Below are 16,930 nucleotides of genomic sequence, written 5' to 3'. Positions count from 1 at the left end.
ATTTAATTGTACATTTGTAAATAACTTAAAGAGTATAATTTCACTGTTTGTAACTCAAAGTATAAATGCTTGAGAGGATGGAATAAATAAATAAATAAATAAATAAATAGGTTTTGTGAAAGTTCCCTCCTAAATATTGCAAGTCTATACCTAAGAATTGTATCAATATACTCATAAAAAACAGAGATTGAAATATAAATGGGCCAAACCTTTAGTGAGTCTGTGCTCATGATTTTGTTTATAGAATAGCAGATCTGTGGGGAATCATTTTTGACCTTTCCAGAACATGGTTAGTCATTCGTACTCCCAAACATGTTTTTCAAGTGCCTAACTTAAATTGAAGCTCAGAGTGAAACTTTATTGTCCCCAGGTTCTACAGGTCAATTATTAAATACTTAGTTTTTTTTTTTTTTATCCTCTTTGGTCTCAATTAAAAGTCACAGGAAACTTGGGTTTGTAATGAAATTATTAGGTTTCTTTTCATCTGAAGACTATCTCTTTCCTTTAATGACAGCATGACCTTAGTTTGCCTTTCTTAATTTTGGACATCGTGGAAATGAAACAGGGCTTTGCTTTTCCCATGATCCTGCCTCTCAGTTTGGATTTTTCCAGGCATCCATGACCAAGCCTAGCATTTCAGAGCCTGGTCAAGAGAACTTCATAGTCTCTCCCATCTGTCTGTTACTTCCAGTTCTCTCTGACACCCTCCTAGTCCCTAGTGTCACATTTGGATTCCAATACAGTCTGGTCTCCTTTTCTGCCCACCCTTCCATCTTCACACTAACTTTTTAAATGAACACATTACAGTCATTAAGACTACCAGAGACAATTCAGTTCAACTTTCATTTTTTTCTGCTCATAAATTCTCAGTGACTCCTGTCTTATCCTGCTTTGTGCTGCTATAGCAGAATACCTTAGACTGGGTAATTTATAAAGAGCAAAAATTTATTTCTTACAGTTCTGGAGTCTGGGAAGTCCAAGATTAAGGCACTGGAAGATTTGGTGTTTGGTAAGGGCTCAATCTCTGCTTCCAAGAGGGTGCTTGAATGCTGCATCCTCCAAAGGGGATGAACAATACTCCTCTCATGGCAGAAGAGCAGAATAGAGCAAACCCATTCCCATAAGCCCTTTTTATTGTGAACATAATCCATTCCTGAGGGCAGAGCCCTCATAACCTAAACACCTCCTATTAGGCCCCACCTCCCAACTCTCTTGCATTGGGGATTAAGTTTCAACATGAGTTTTGGAAGGGACAAAAATATTCAAACCATAGCAACCCATGTTTCCAAACAGGTCAAGACTATAATCCTCTTTGTCAGTCTTCCAGGTCTACCCTATCCCCTATTCTCCCTTTGCATATTCTGTTATACACTCAGATTGGCTGTTCCCTCTACAGAAAGTCCATTTTTGCTCCGTTTCTGCCCTCCCTCGACACACACACACACACACACACAAATGGAGCTCCTCCTGGAAAGTCTTACTGCTCTTAGAGTTTGGCCACAAATTATCTAAGCTTTGAGGCCAATCGCACCAAGCCTCTTCCTACCTCTTCCTATCTTTTTCCTTCCGTTAGAATGGACATAGTCCTTCCCTTTTCCCTTATGATACTAGTACTTCTCAGGTCAGGTTAAGTTGTGATTTGATCATAATGGTTTAGTGGCCAGCAGGAGAGATGAGGACAGAAGCTAAGCGAGGAAACCTGTCTTGTAAGGCAGATGGCAAAATACTAGCCTCATGTAAGAAGTAGATGCTAGTCCTTAATTGGGAGAAATGGGTTGGGTTGCCAGTTTAGCAAAAAGAAAAAATAAATACAAAGATATTCAGTTAAATTTAATTTCAAATAATGAATTTTTAAAGTATAAGTTTGACTAAAGTACTACATGTAACATATTTATTACAATTAGTTCTTTATCTGAAATGCATGTTTAACTGGGCATTCTGTATCTTATTTGACAATCCTAGAGCTCAGAGGGTTCAGGTGAATGTGGGATGAAGATGAAGAGATAAGTCTCTTTATATGTCACCAAGGATGCCTTCTGACTTTCATGTTTTTCCCTAAATTGTCATTCATTTTCTCAGCTTTTTCCTACAATGCATCAATGGCATCTAAAAAGTCAGCAAATTGTATATAATTGCCATTTCCCCTAATCCTTTCAATTATTTGAGATATTGCACTTGCATGTACATTCATTTCTACTAGTATCACTTGAAAGTTTTAACAACTGTACTGCCATAGCCTGCCAGGGACTACCTACTATCAGTATTTTATTTATTACCAATGACAGAATCCTTATTGCCTGCTCTGAAAATCCCATTTTGGGGTCTGTTCCTTAGGATCACTTCTGTTATCCCGTTTTAGGTAAGGTTCTAGGGGAAAATGACTATGAGATAAAAATTCGATTGCAGACAATTTATAGGGGCATGCTCAAAAGAACCCTTGTGAATTGGTGAGGGAGGAAAGAATAGCAGAGAAAAAATTGAACTGATACAGTCACAACGAAGGCCTCAGCTGATCCTATGGGGAGTTTGGGAACTGAGATGGCCTTTCAAAGTTGCCCAAAATTGAACTAGGAGCTCTGGCTTTTGTCTATCTACATCATTCCATCAGTGGATGCGGGCTGCATAACCTTAGAAGCAGCAGTTGCCTTCAGATAAGGGCAGTTCTCCAGAATTTGAATAAGAGAGTGCCCCTGACCTGAGAAGGTATGGCAAGGGGGTGAGGAGTGGTTCTGGGCAGCGTAAAACAGCCTCCATTTCAACAAATTTAATTGTCTCTCTGTTGGCTTTTTTATCTATTACTTTTATCGATCTTTAGTGTTTTGTGTGTGTGTTTATCTTCATTTTCCTCTTCATTTCTCTCGTTATCAGTTTCTACTCTCATGTATTCCTTCCAAGTTAATCTTCACTTTTTTTTTGTTTTTATTTCCTTAGTCCTGTCGGTTTTTGTTTCATAGCCTTCTGTTCTTTATTTCTGGGTTCTTTTTCTGATTTATACTGTTTCAAAGGTTTAAATGTTTACTTTCTTTCAGCTCATTTAGAAATACTATGTCAGAGTTTTTATCTGCTTTGTGTGTGCATGTTTCTGTGTGTTCACATCATATGGGTCTTGTCTCTTAAGGTGTTACCCTCACCTTTTGATGTTTATTTTGCTGTCATCATACTTTCTGGGACTTGATTTCTCTGGATTCTTCCTCCATCTGCTACTATCTGAACTTTCCTTTTCCCTTACCCACAATCTCTCTTCCCTGTTCAATTTGATTTCTGAAATAAGCAGTTTTCTTTCTGTATGTGGATTTTTTTTCTTCTGGAAGAAAACATATGCTGGATAGTTGTGAAATCCTTAAGGGACTAGTTCACCACAGCTCTCTCTGATCTCTTGATGATTCTGTGCAGTTTTCTTATCTGTCATGCAGATAAGAAAATCACTTCTTCCAGTGTTTCAATTGCTCTCAAACCTATTTTCCCAGTTTGGTGAAGAAATATTTTGGTGATATAATTAAGAGGAATTGCTTATGGTCTAATGTAGGAGAGGAGATTCTCAAAAATGGTTTTTGGCTTAGGCAATTAGATGGTTTTACAGAAATAAGGGAAACTAGATGAACAATTGGTAATGACAGAAGGCGTCATTCTATTTGGCTATGTTAAGTTTGCAGCACCTGTTAGATAATCATGTAGATAAATCAAATAAATAAATCTTCGAACTGAGAGAAAATGGTCTGCTTAGATGTCCTTTGGGAAGCCTTTTCTGAATGCCCTCTTCCCATCCCATTAGGCTCATTACCTTTGCTGCCCACAGCATCCTTCATCACTTTGATTGAAGCCTTTATAAAACTTATTTTGTAATTGCCTGTTTATTGGTCCATTTCCTCTGTTGGACTGTGAGCTTTTTGAAAAACAATCTGTGTTCATTTTTTTCAGGTTCCTTCCTGGCACAATGCTGACAGTCAGCTCTTATTTGTTCAATGCATGCACACAAGACAGTCAATTCTATTTTTTTCTACAGCTCCAATTTTTGAAAACTGTTTTCCAAATTTGCCCAGTACTTGCCTCCCTGTATCTTCTACCCAGTTCAGGATTTATCTCTGTAGTTAGATACTTTTAACTTGTTCCAAATATTCTCTTATATATTTGACTTAGACCATATGAGATTTTTATGTCTGGGTGAGCATATTAGTCTTTCAAATCAAACATGTAATAAAATCCTCAACATTGTTTTCACATGTATCTTAAATTATGTCTCCTCAAATATGTTTTTGTATTGAAATACTCAAATGTAGGATTTACTATTTATATCATTAAATTTCATCTTAGTGAATTCAACACTTAATTCCAGAAGTGGAGATCATTTGGGATCCTACACATTAACATCTTGACTTACATATACTCTCACCTCTAAGTGCTCAAAGGCAGAAAGAAGTTGGGAGCAAAACAAATGTGCCAAAGTTGGGCTCCAGACCCTTTCCCCACCTTCAACCAGAAAATTATGTATTTAGGTTAATGTAAAATTTGTTTTATGGTGAGGTTAATGTCACATTTACTTTTGGCAAAAAATTGTCTTAAAACTTTTGAAAACCACTTTTCTAGAGCAAGTCACTGGTGCATGTCTCTAGACTGTAATCAATACCACATCCTTTTCTGTCTACTCAACCCATCAACAATTTAAATAGTTTTGATTTTTAAAGTTTGCATGACTTATCCACTATAGATTAAAAATGGGTGGATTTTTATGAATCATTGTATCTATTTTTAAAAGATCAGAGTAATTTTGTATCCTAGTGAATATTCTTATAATATATAGTTTTGAGTCCTCTCCAACTTTAACCACAAACTTCTATGAAAGAATTCGTCAATTTAACAGATGTTGGCAATTCAATTTATCTTGCACTTTGTCAAAAGGTGCTGCAGTTCTTGGTGTGCTCAAAAATGGTAACTGGCCAATTTGTGCTTGGTGATTCGCAGTCTATGTATTCTACTCTAGTTCTTATTTCCCCTCTCCTTTCACCAATACAACAAATGTGTTTAAAATGGGGGATTATATTGTAGCATAAAATAATCTTACAACAGTCCCATGGAAGAAAATTTGATTTGGGAACCATCTAATTCCATTTAGGACTATTTATTCAACTGGGTATATACCCAATTAATCATAATATGCTTCAGCTCACACTATTTTACTTAAATTGCAAAGAACAAAAACAGTTATTAAATGCCTTGCCCAAATACAGACATGTCACCTATTAAATGCCTTGCCTAAATGTAGTTATGTCACTATTTAGATTTTGTTATCTTTAAAAAATAGAGACAAGATCTCACTATGCTGCCCAGGCAGTTCTTGAACTCCTGGACTCAAGTGATTCTTCTGCCCCAGCCACCCAAAGTGCTGGGATTACAGGCATGAGTCACTGTGTGGAGCATAAATTTATTTTTTGTTAGGATTAACACATAAAGAGAATACAAAGCCTGTTTTTCATATTCCTGGTGATTCCAAGTTGGATTCTGGAATCACAGTGCAACCGAGACCAGAATCCTGGAATTTGCATTCACAGACCATTGCACTTTCTACTATCCCATTGTGATCCTCAAATACTTAGTGGTACTGCTCACAAATAAAGGGAGAACCAGTGTAAAAAATCTGTCAAAATCAAACAATTCAAAGGTAACACCCTCTGGTCCTCTACCACTACAAATTCTTCCTTCTTCGGTTTCAAGTATCTAATTGGTCATATTTTCCTAACCTTAAACTGAGTTTGAGACTCAATATCAGCTTCTATGAGATAAGATGTAGAAAATATAAAATTACAATTTCACAGTGTGATCTCCCAAGAGGTATTAAATGCCAAGTGTTTAATTACTGCCCCTCCAACTCCCAAAATAATAATTTTGGATGGGAAATGACCATTTACATAAAACAATATGTAGAAATTAAAACACTTTAATATAAACATTTCCAGAATATAGACTGACTTTTTATATCAGTACTTTTTGAGAGCTTTTTAAAACTATATGTCATCTAAGTTTATTATAGACTGTTTCATTTTCCACTTTCAGAACTAGAAAATGCAAAAATACACTGCAAATTAGATTTAACAAAGAAAAAATCAGTTTAAGTTATTTCATACATATTCCTTGGAGAAAGCTGAGACACATAAACACAAAAAACAACAATAAAATACCACCATCACTAACACAAAACCAAGCAAAGAATTGATTTTGTAACGCTTGGTAATTCTGTCCTTTAAAATAAATTATCACCCATGAGTAAATAATTCACTATCACAGCAATTTGATGAGCAGAAGTAGAGACAACTTCATTTAGGGAAATTACATTATATGTGAGATATGTGAGAAACATTTAATAATGTTTTTCTTTTTTAAGAAAATGAAGGAAAGTAACTTGAGGAAAAGGCATATTGAATACTTTTACTTCACTTGGCTTTTTTCAGAGATTAAAGTAGTCATCCACCTAGAAAAATTCCAATAACATGAATTTTATAAAACCAAACTCTTTTTCTTTTCCTTCAACTTTGAAGGAACAAAACTAAAAAGTTGAAAATCCTACAGTAGATTCATCCCAAATCACTGTCTCTTCCATCTTTTCTTGAGTAGGTTTCTTTTTCTCTTAAGTTCTTGTGTTCTCATGTTAGTGTTGTTCAGAGGCTAGGTTCAGGCTTTTTTGTTGTTGTTGTTGTTTCTTCTTTCAATTAAATTTCAAGTTTTCTTAAATAGCTTTCCTGAAGTGACACTGACTGTATCCACCTCTCCTTTTCTTCATCTGATCTTCTTGCTTTTGTCTAAGTCGAGTTTCTTAGCTGATTTCCTCAATTAATTCTTGGGCAAACAAAACTAAAAGTTCAATATCCAAGAGTAGACTCATTCCAAAACACAGATTCTTGTCTTTTTTTTTAAACAGGTTACCTTTTCTCTTATGTTCTCCTTGAGTTCTTATGTTCTTTCTCAGAAGTTTAGGCTTTCTTTTTCCTCCTTTTAATTCAATTTAAAATTTTATACAAAAACTAAGTGTCCTCAAGTGACACTGACTGTATCTACTTCTCCTTTCCTTCATCGGATGTTCCTGTCTTTTTCTAAATCCATATATATATATTTTTAATTCAACCTTGGGTAAACAAAACTAAACATTCAAAATCCAAGAATAGACTCATCCCAAAGCATTTCCTCTTCTGTCCTTTCTTCAACAGATTTCTTTTTCTCTTTCCTGTGCTTACGTTCCTCTTTCTCAGAGGGTACATCATGGCTTTTTTTCTTTTTTCGATGCTTAAGCTTTCCTGAACTGACCCTGACTCTATCCCCCTCTCTTTTCCTTTGTCTGATGCTCTTGTCTTTGTCTAAATCTGTATCTTCATAACTCTTTTTCCTTTTATGCTTGGACAGCTCTTTCTCTGGCCTTTCTTTGCCTTCTTCCAGGTGTCGTTTTCTCTTCTGATGTTTCCGTTTATGACCTGCTTGATGGTCAGTAGTATTGTTTTCTGAGGAGAGGTGCTTGTAAACTTCAGATTCTACACTGTATGAGCCAGAGTTATTTTCTTGCTGATTAAGGCTCAAGGGTACTGGTTTTTCTGGGAAACAGTCTCTGGCGAGTTGCCAGTAGCTAATAGAATCTAGTCTCTGTTTGCTGTCATGAGCTGGTGAGCAATGAGGTAACTGGTTTTCCACTACTTGTGAAATACTGTATGGTCCTGAATAGGTCTGGAAAGTCTCACATGGGAGCTTTTGCTCCAACATTCTATGTCTGGGTCTGACATCAACCATTTCTCTGTTCTTATGTATTTCTACAGAGCTATCTCCTATCTTTCTGAAACAAGTTTTTGGCTCTAGTCCTCTGGCTTTCTGCACTTTTATGTAATCTTCAAGTTCATCTTGGAAAGAATCATATGTCCTTTTTGAATGGGTTGGTAACCACTGAGGTAATTGGCTTTCCACTGGTGAAATATGGTATGGTCGTTGGTAGGTCTGGGAAGCCTCATGTGAAAATCTTTGCTCGCACATTCTGGATCTGGGTCCAGAATCAACCATTTCTCTGTACCCATGAGTATCCACAGAGTTCTCTCTCACCTTTCTGAAACAAGTTTTTGGATCTAGTCCTCTGGCTTTCTGTACTTTGATGTAATCTTCAAGTTCATCTTGGAAAGAGTCATATGTCTTCTTTGAATGCGGTAACTGCTTTTCCACTGCTTGTGAAATATTGTATGGTGCTGGGTATGTTTGGAAAGTCTCAAATGGGAGTCTTTGTTCAAATATTCTATGTCTGGGTCTGGAATCGACCACTTCTCTGTATCTGTGGGTTTCCAAAGAACTCTCTTCCATCTTTCTGAAACAAGTCTTGGGCTCTAGTCCTCTGGCTTTCTGCACATTGATGTAATCTGCACACTCATTTTGGTAAGAGTCTTGTGTCTTCCTTGAATTCTTCACTAGATTGATAACAATGGATTCTCTGTAAAGAAGACAGCAGAAAATTCTTATTAGATTGTTTTATTCTAAGTATTTTCTTTGCTCTTAAAAATATTAGTCTGAAAAAAGAAAAACAACAAATACCCAAATTTAAAAAACCTACTTCATTATAAAAGCTATAAATTGTGAATTTTTATGCCAAAAAAGCAGCATGGACAGTGAGAACCTACCTCATTATAAAGCCATAAATCATGACTTTTTATGTCCCCAAAAAGGAGCATGGACAATGATATATCTCCCAGGTACCTCACAATTTTTATGCAAAAAAAAAAAAAAAGGAAATTTCCTCAGGCCCAGGAAGAAAGGAAGAAGGGTATAAAGTAGCAGATATATCTGATGTTGTTGTAGCACTAAAAATATTAAGGCATGTTGCAATGTATGAGTAGGGAATAATAATATGTAATGTCCTGACAGATGCTCTGATTTGAATGTTATATCATTTTTAAAGTTTTCATTAATTCTCTCTATATATCTTATAAATGTGATAGGTGTTTATTCTGTAATCTTGAGATTTTTAAAAATCTAAATTATAAATCTAGCCAGGTGTGGTGTGTGTGCCTCTATTCCCAGCTACTGAGGCTGAAGCAGGAGGATCTCTTGAGCCCAGGAGTTTGAGGCTGTACTGCACTATGATGGAACCTGTGAATAGCCACTGGACTCCATCCTGGGCAAGATAGCAGGAACCCATCTCTGAAAAAAAGGAATGTAAATTTAGGTTAATTGGGTAAGTCAGACAATTTAGCTTCTAAATATTCAGATACAAATAACAGAAATATTTTCTACTACAATAAAACAGTGTAACAGAAAAAATATGTCTTGATTTTATTTTATTCATTTTATTTATTTTCTTGAGACAGGGTCTCACTCTGTTGCCCAGGTTAGAGTGCAGTGGTGTGATCATGGTTCACTGCAGCCTCAACATCCTGGACTCAAGCAGTCCTCCTACCTTAGCTACCCAAGGAGCTGTGACGATGCGTACATGCCACGAAACCTGGCTAATTTTTCTTTTTTCCTGGGTACAGGTAAGGTCTCACTATGTTGCCCAGACTTGACCTCAAACTCCTTGGCTCTTCCTCCCACAGTGCTGGGATTACAGGCATGAGTCACCAGACCTGGCTCTATGTCTTGACTTTAAAAGCATCAATACAAAGATAGTCAAATGCCCTCTGCTACCTGAACTACCCAATCTCCGACTGTCCATTCAATTCTCCTCCCCTTGAAATAACAGAATAAAATTGACTAAATATTTACTGAACTCCTACTATGTGCCAGGGCAGGCACCTTACACGTATTATATTTCATCATAACAATCTTATATAAGAACTGACCAAAGTTACACACTTGGTAGAAAAATGGATCTGGTATTCTAATCCAGGTCCATCTGATAGCAAGACCTTTGTTCTTAACCACTATACAGCACTGGAAAAATGGTGACTGGATCACTGAATCCCTGGAACCAAGCCAAGAAATTCTCTGAATTTGTGTGGTTAGTGTGAGAGTGATCCTTTAGCATCTCTCCAAAGAACACTGCTCTCTAGTCAGGAGGGTTGCCAGTTAGCCAGCTTTGCCAGTACACTATCATTACTAGAACTAAAACTAGAACTCCCTGAGGGACACTAGTATGCAACATGTTGCGAATATTGCCAACCACATCCAGGTTTAACTCATAGGGACATGAATGCCTAAGAAGTTTGTAAAATACATTGAAGAGTGCTTGACTAGAAGCTCTGGTCTTTGGCATCATAGGAAAATTTTAGCAAAAATACTTACTTAATTTGATGTTCACTTCCTTGCATGTGGGACCGGAACATATCTAAAGATGTAAAAGCAATACTACAAATATGGCAAACATAGGTTCTCATACTAAATGCTGAAAAAACAAAGAGTTCAAGTTAAGAAGGTCAGTATACATTTAAAATCACATAATGTTAGAACTGGACAAGAATTTATTAGAGACCATCTACTTGACATTTTCCAATAAAGATGGGGCCCAGAGAGGTCAAATGACTTTGTCAAAGTCACAGAGCAAGTTAGTAGTAGTGTTAGCCTCTCAGAGCCCATGCCTCTTAATTGAATGCCCAAAATTCTTTTCACTATACCATACTCCTTCTCTAGCTTAACTTCTTCCCTAAGAATCTGCTATCTGTCTACTGACTGTTGCTACATGGAGGTGCAACAGGCACCTGAAATTTAGCATGGCCAACCAACCTTTGCCTCTGAATCTCTTAACCAACCTCTTTTTGTTTGCCCCAACTCTGTTTCCCCCCAACCAAAACCTGAAACGTCCCAAAATATTAAAAACAAATAAAGGCAAATTTTTTACTCTCTTACCTGAGATCACTGCAGTGCCTTAGTTACCAAAAGTAATTTCCACAGATTTTAGAAAGGAGAGAGGTTCAGTGAGCCCCACTCTCAGGATAAAAGCTGAAAGCAAAATTCTAGAACAAAACTACTAGTTACCACTTCAAAAGAGTCAAAAACTACACACTAGCAACTATATAGTAACTAGCACACTATTCTGCTTCATAAGTAGAATTAGAAGCAAGGGATACATTAACTTTTTAAAAATCTCATCATCCTTCCACTTTTTGATCAGAAAAAGCAAATTAATACATTTCATAAGCCAAATATAAATCATTCTGACCCTAGGGAGGAGGAAATAAATTGGTACCTGCAAAGATTTTAGGGACAACAATGATAATCTTCTTTTAAACCAAAAGGTCACCTAATCATTTAAAAGAAGCTAAATTAATTATTATCAAGTATATTGGCCTTGTCTGAACAAAGACTATTCATAGAAACAGGAGACTGCTTGCAAAGGGAAAGAAAGATGCTGACTTTAAAGAACGTGAGGCTGCACACTACTGACTATTGCAGGCCTAGGAAAACTCAGCAGGTTATGTCAAAATCTGAATGAAATGATCCCTCAAAGCTATCCTTTTCTATGCTCTAATTTCATGTGTACTAAGTCACTTTCTGATTATAATTGGTTTTTCATATTCTTTGATACCAAGAAAAGGATACTCTGGATGACAGACATCAAGAAAAACTAGGAAATGGAAATATCTATCTCCTCTTACCATAAATCAATACCAGAATGACAATACAACAACTTAAAGTACAATGTTTCCCAGACTTCTCTGATAAAAATCACCTGGGGTGTCAGTTAAAAATATAGATTCCCAGGCTCTCCCCTGGAGAACATGATTCAATGCTTCTGGGGCAGGGACAAGAAATTTCTTATGATCACAAATATGGCAAATGATTATCACAGGCTTTGTGAGAAACATATTAAAGTACTATCTTTCCAGTTAGTTTTTTATTAGCCACTTTCAAGTTTGTTTGTGGTTACTGAGTCCCTTATTTGAGGCTGATCAACTTGAAGATATTGGACTTCTTGCAAAGCTAAGGACTAAACCCAGGAGCATTGAATCATGTTCCCCAGGGGAGTAGGAAATTCTTACCATCTTTTACAGGTGCTGGAACTTAGGCTCAGATTAACTTTGCCAATACCATATATTTTGAGGGCACCCAAGTTGTGCAAGATAAGCAGGAGTCCTGGTTTCCTCTGGATTAGTGTTTCTCAATGCTGGTTACACATTAGAATCATATGGAAAAATTTAAAAATATTGATGTTACAGCTCCATATCAGACCAATTAAATCAGAATCTCTAGGAGTGGAATCAGGCATCCTTACTTTTTGAAAGCTTTACTTATGATTTATCTGTGCAGCCACTGTTGAACACTTGCCCTAGATCAAGCTTGTCCAACCTGTACCCTACAGGCCACATGTGGCCCAGGGTGGCTTTGAATGTGACTCAACACAAATTCACAAACATTCTTAAAACATTATGAGATTTTTATGTGATTTTTTAAACTCATCAGTTATTGTTAGTGTTAGTGTATTTTATGTGTGGCCCAAGATAATTCTTCCAGTGTGGCCCACGGAAGCCAAAAGATTGGACATCTCTACCCTAGATTATTGGGCCAATAATCTTCATTATGACTATAAACTCAGATTATATTTCAGAGTTTTTACATATTTATTTAGTGCTTATAAAGTATACTGTATATAGTGTTCTCCTCAGTTCCTGCTTTGTTTCTCTATAAATTACATCAGAAATAATATTCTAATAGAGGTAATACAGAGGTTTAGAAGAGCTGCCAGTCATGTATTAAAGATCCAGAAGGGCATTTCTAGAACTGTAGTCTGATTACCATTACTTTAGCCCTTGGCTTTTTCACATATTGATGTTCTTTATCTTTTTATAGGATTCAGACATCTCAGAAAATGATATATAAAAGTTGTGTAAACCCTTTCTGTGAAGATATGAAACCTATTCATGGCCCCAAGGTCAGAATTTCTGATTGAATCCTCCTGGGGCCTGCCTCCATTCTGTTTCTTATACTCTTCACTCTTTTATTCCAGAGACTACTCCATGGTTCTGTTCTGTTCTTGGCTGTTCTACTCTCAGCCCTTCTAGGATTCGTTGTTTCGGAGTTCACCCAGAAACTCAGGCTCCTTTGCAGCTTGTACCTTTCAGAATCTTCACTAACCTAAAACTTGTGGGGCCTACTCTTCCCTAATCATACCCTTATCTCATAAGTCTCTGAACTAAGGTCTTTGTTTTCAAAGTATAAATTGGGAAAGTGCATGTCTAATACTATTTTCAATCTTGACTCCATATAAAAATCACTTAGGGAGTTAAAAAAGAGATAACAAAACACGAATGTTAAATTCCCAGAGACAGTAATTTAATTGATTGGAGGGATGGCCTGAGCAATGGGAGGTCTAAAAGCTCCTCACATGATTCTAATTAGTCAAGGCTGAGACCCACTGGTCTAACATCTTAAATGGGGAAAAGCCAATTGAGAGCTGCACATAATCAAAACTGCAGCTATCAGAAAGAATAGCTAATGGATGCTGGGCTTAATATCGAGGTGATGGGATGATCTGTGCAGCAAAACCACCATGGCACACATTTACTTATATAACAAACCTGCACATCTGCACATGTACCCATGAACTTAACATAAAAGTTGGAAAAAACTGCATGTGAATATGTAATTTATGTTATAAAGAAAAATAGAAAACGTCCAATTTACCTATTTTAAAATTATGACAGGACAAAACATTTTTACAAACCTAACATTTGTTACAAACCTATTCTGTGATGGGTACTATATATACACTACTTCAGTTAATTATTACTCAATCTTGTAGAGTTACATTATTTTCATTTTATACCAGAGGAATCTGTGGTGCAACTTGGCAAGTGACTATATCTCCAAATCTATGTTTATCCCTCTATACAACACTGCCTCTCAATAAACAATTTGCAAATATGAATTGAGAAAAAATTATGTCCTCATTACCATATAAAGTACTAAGAAGGATACTGCAGAATAAAATATAATCTTTTGTCTCAGGGAAGCTAATTCCCTTGAGGGGCTATAACTGACGCAATTGTCAATGAACAGTAAAGCCTATGAGAAATCAGAGAAAGGAGAGAACACAAAGAACTAGAACAGTAAGGGAAGTTGTGATGGATCTTTGAGGACAGAAAGGATTTGAATTTGTAAGAAAGCAGGTAAGGGCATTTCTGGGGATGAAAATAATTTCCTGTATGGCAGAGATAGAAATGAGCACAATATGTTGAATCCAAATAATCAGTTTAACAAACACTGAATACCTATGTGGCACCAAGCAGCAGGTTAGATGTCAGGGATACAAGATAAGTAAAACAGCCAAGTTCTTCACAAATCCAGTGTGAGAAAGATACATAAACAAAATATTTCAGTCTCACTTGGTAAAAGTAAGAGGTATGTTTAAGAGGTATGCAAGCACAAAGAAGCAGGAGCACTTAGCATACTATGGGGGTTTGAAAAAGGCTACTGGAAGACATAATGTCTTAGCTAAACTTGGAGGGATGATGAATAGTTAACCTGAAAAGAGTTGAGAAGAGTGTTTTAGGGACAAAAATTCATGAAAATAGCATAGAAATGCTTACACGAACTTCTTAAACTTTGGAATTGTTGTAGAGTAAAACATAAGGGAAAGAGATGGGAAGAGGCAAAATGGGTCAAAGAGAGACTTATATGTTATGCTAAGGAGCCCGAATTTTTTATTCTGTGCTTTGGGAAACCTTGAAGTGTATTAAGTGATGTGGTTGGTCAATTGTGTGTTTTAGATGAGTCTCCTCTGTGGCTGCAATACAAAGGATTAATTTAAGAAGAGTAAGCCTAGAAGTAAGGAGATCAGGCAAGACATAATGAAAACATGGACTAGATAGGTCTCAGTAGGGGTAGAGAGAAGCAGGGAGATTGGTATAACATTTAACTTTAAAACTGGCAAAATTTAGTGATGGAATGAATGTGAGGGATAGTGGAGAGGAGAGAATCTAGAGAAGTCTAAAATAATTCCCAGAAACCTAATTTGGTAAGTGGGTGGGTGGTGATCCCATAAACTGAAATTGGAACTTCAGATGTATGTGTTGTTTTAATGGGTGGGAGAGTATGCAATGGTGAATAGTGTAAGTTTGAACACAGGGTCTAAGATATCTATAAAACTTTCATGTAAAGGTGTGTCCAACAGGTAGTTATATACAGGAGTATGAAAGGCAGAAGATAGGTCAGAGAGATTTTGGAGATGTCAGAACATGCGGGTGGATAGTCAAAATAATCAGAGTGGATGAAATCTCCTGAAGATAATGTATAGGCGGGCACAGGAATAGCAACATACTGATAAAACCCTGGAGAATGCCATTCTTTAAAGAAAGATGGTAGAAAAAGATGAGCCTATGAAAAGTCCACCAAAGCAAAGGACAGCGAATTATAAGAATGAACAGGAGAGAGTGATGTCAAAGGAGCTAAATGAAGATGCTCATTGGACTTACAAATTTAGAAGTCACTTTGACACTGTGAGCAGTAGTCACAGTGAGGTGGTAGACTGGTGGTGTGAAGGCTGAGGGAAGAAGTGCCAACAAATGGCAGTGAGTTGAGTAAATAATAAGTGAAGACAGTAAGAGCGGACTAGATTTAAAAAAAAAAACTTGGTTAAGAAGGGAAGGGGAGAATGTAGTAGTTAAAGGAAAACTCAGGGTTACAGGAGGATTTGGTTAAACCAAGATACGTGGTAGTAATCCACAACTGAGGGCCAAATTTTTCTCAATGAAATCACAAAGGAGCTTGTCTGAGAAGAGTGAGGAGAAGGAGTGTAGAGCAGGGGAAGAGAGTCTTGAAGAATGATATAGGTTTAAAATTGTTGCTAAGGGGAAAGTGAAGGAAAAAGAAACAGATTAAGTAGGACTAAAGGCCCAAAGAGGTTAGGTACCAAGACTCTGAAAACATACCCAATCTCTATACTTTATAATTTTCCATAGCATCACTCAGTAGGCTTTATGCAGAAGTAGAAAATGTAGAGGGTGGAACTGATCCAGGGATGAAATCCTGCTACTAGGGAGTGAGAGAATAACAATGAGGTACAAGTAAAGCTTTCCAGAAGGTTGTTACAGCATTAAGGTGTGAGGTGATGGTAGTAGAAATGTAACGAAGGGCTACAGAAGGAGAAATAGTTCTAAGATTTGTTAATGGACAGAATATAGATAATTAAGTAGTCAAAGATACCCTCAAAGAGTCAAGTGTAGGTGAATAATAAACATTGGAACTACTAGCAAAGACAGAAAATTTGGGAAATTCAAGTTGATTGTAGAGATTATTAATTCCGTTTCAGGTATGTTGAGTTACAGGTGAAGGTGAGGCATCTAAGTGCAATAATGGGGCCAAAAATTAGTAAGATAAACAAAACAAATACAATAAAAAAATACATACATACTTTAGTTCCATATCGTTATGGTAGCCATTCCTGTGCTAATAAGATCTGAGCTGGATGAGGGATATGAAGAAAGCAGTAAGAATGATGAAGAAAAAGAGAAAGATTAGATATGGGAGAAACATATATAAACAACAGCAGATGGAGAGGAAGGCAGACAGTAGAAAACGGGTGATGAGTGAAACAGTTAAGGTGGCATATGTTAAATTATTACCACTTGCTCACTTGTAATGAGGGCATCTGCTGTTACTGTTGTTTGAAATTCTCATTAGCTAATTAAAATTCTCCAGGTATTTTTAAATGTTCAAATGTTTACTACTCTCAAAATGAAAGAGCCAAGGTAGGGTTGAAAATATGCTGAGCTCTTGCTTCAGAGGCTAATGTAAAGTGATTCCAATGACTGGATAAAATTATGCTGATGATCATCCCCTCTCCTCCACCATCAGATGAGAATTTCACCAAAATCCTTCTTTCCTCATTCTAATAACATTAAAACTTCAGAGTGCCAAAATGGCCCTCCCCATTTAGAAGTGACAGGAGTGCACACACTTCTCATAGTTAAAACTCAGTTCAAATTTACCTAATGCGGCCGGGCGCGGTGGCTCAAGCCTGTAATCCCAGCACTTTGGGAGG

The 16,930-nt window shown here is 36.7% G+C and overlaps 1 protein-coding gene across 5 annotated transcripts in view; it reads right to left on the bottom strand.

Moving 5' to 3' along the window:
• Positions 1 to 5,918: 5,918 nt before the first annotated feature.
• The window catches only part of ZMAT1 (zinc finger matrin-type 1), a 48,688-nt gene continuing 37,676 nt past the window's right edge, over positions 5,919 to 16,930 (bottom strand). Inside the window, exons 1-3 of one of the 5 annotated variants that reach the window (XM_023202898.2) lie at positions 16,297 to 16,920; positions 10,237 to 10,336; positions 5,919 to 8,449 (exon numbers count right to left, since the gene is read on the bottom strand). In XM_023202898.2, the coding sequence (XP_023058666.1) occupies positions 7,138 to 8,449; positions 10,237 to 10,328 (1,404 nt within the window). In that variant the 5' untranslated portion in view covers positions 10,329 to 10,336; positions 16,297 to 16,920 and the 3' untranslated portion in view covers positions 5,919 to 7,137. Of the gene's footprint in view, positions 8,450 to 10,236; positions 11,884 to 13,866; positions 16,240 to 16,296; positions 16,921 to 16,930 lie in introns of those variants that run through there. The other 4 variants (XM_023202901.2, XM_023202896.3, XM_023202897.3 and 1 more) reach the window with 4 other exon arrangements.

The sequence above is a fragment of the Piliocolobus tephrosceles genome, chromosome 12 (assembly GCF_002776525.5).
Source record: "Piliocolobus tephrosceles isolate RC106 chromosome 12, ASM277652v3, whole genome shotgun sequence".
NCBI classification, from domain to species: Eukaryota; Metazoa; Chordata; class Mammalia; order Primates; family Cercopithecidae; genus Piliocolobus; species Piliocolobus tephrosceles.
The sequence above is the reverse complement of the archived record's forward strand: the minus strand, read 5'-3'. Positions and strand labels throughout refer to the sequence as shown.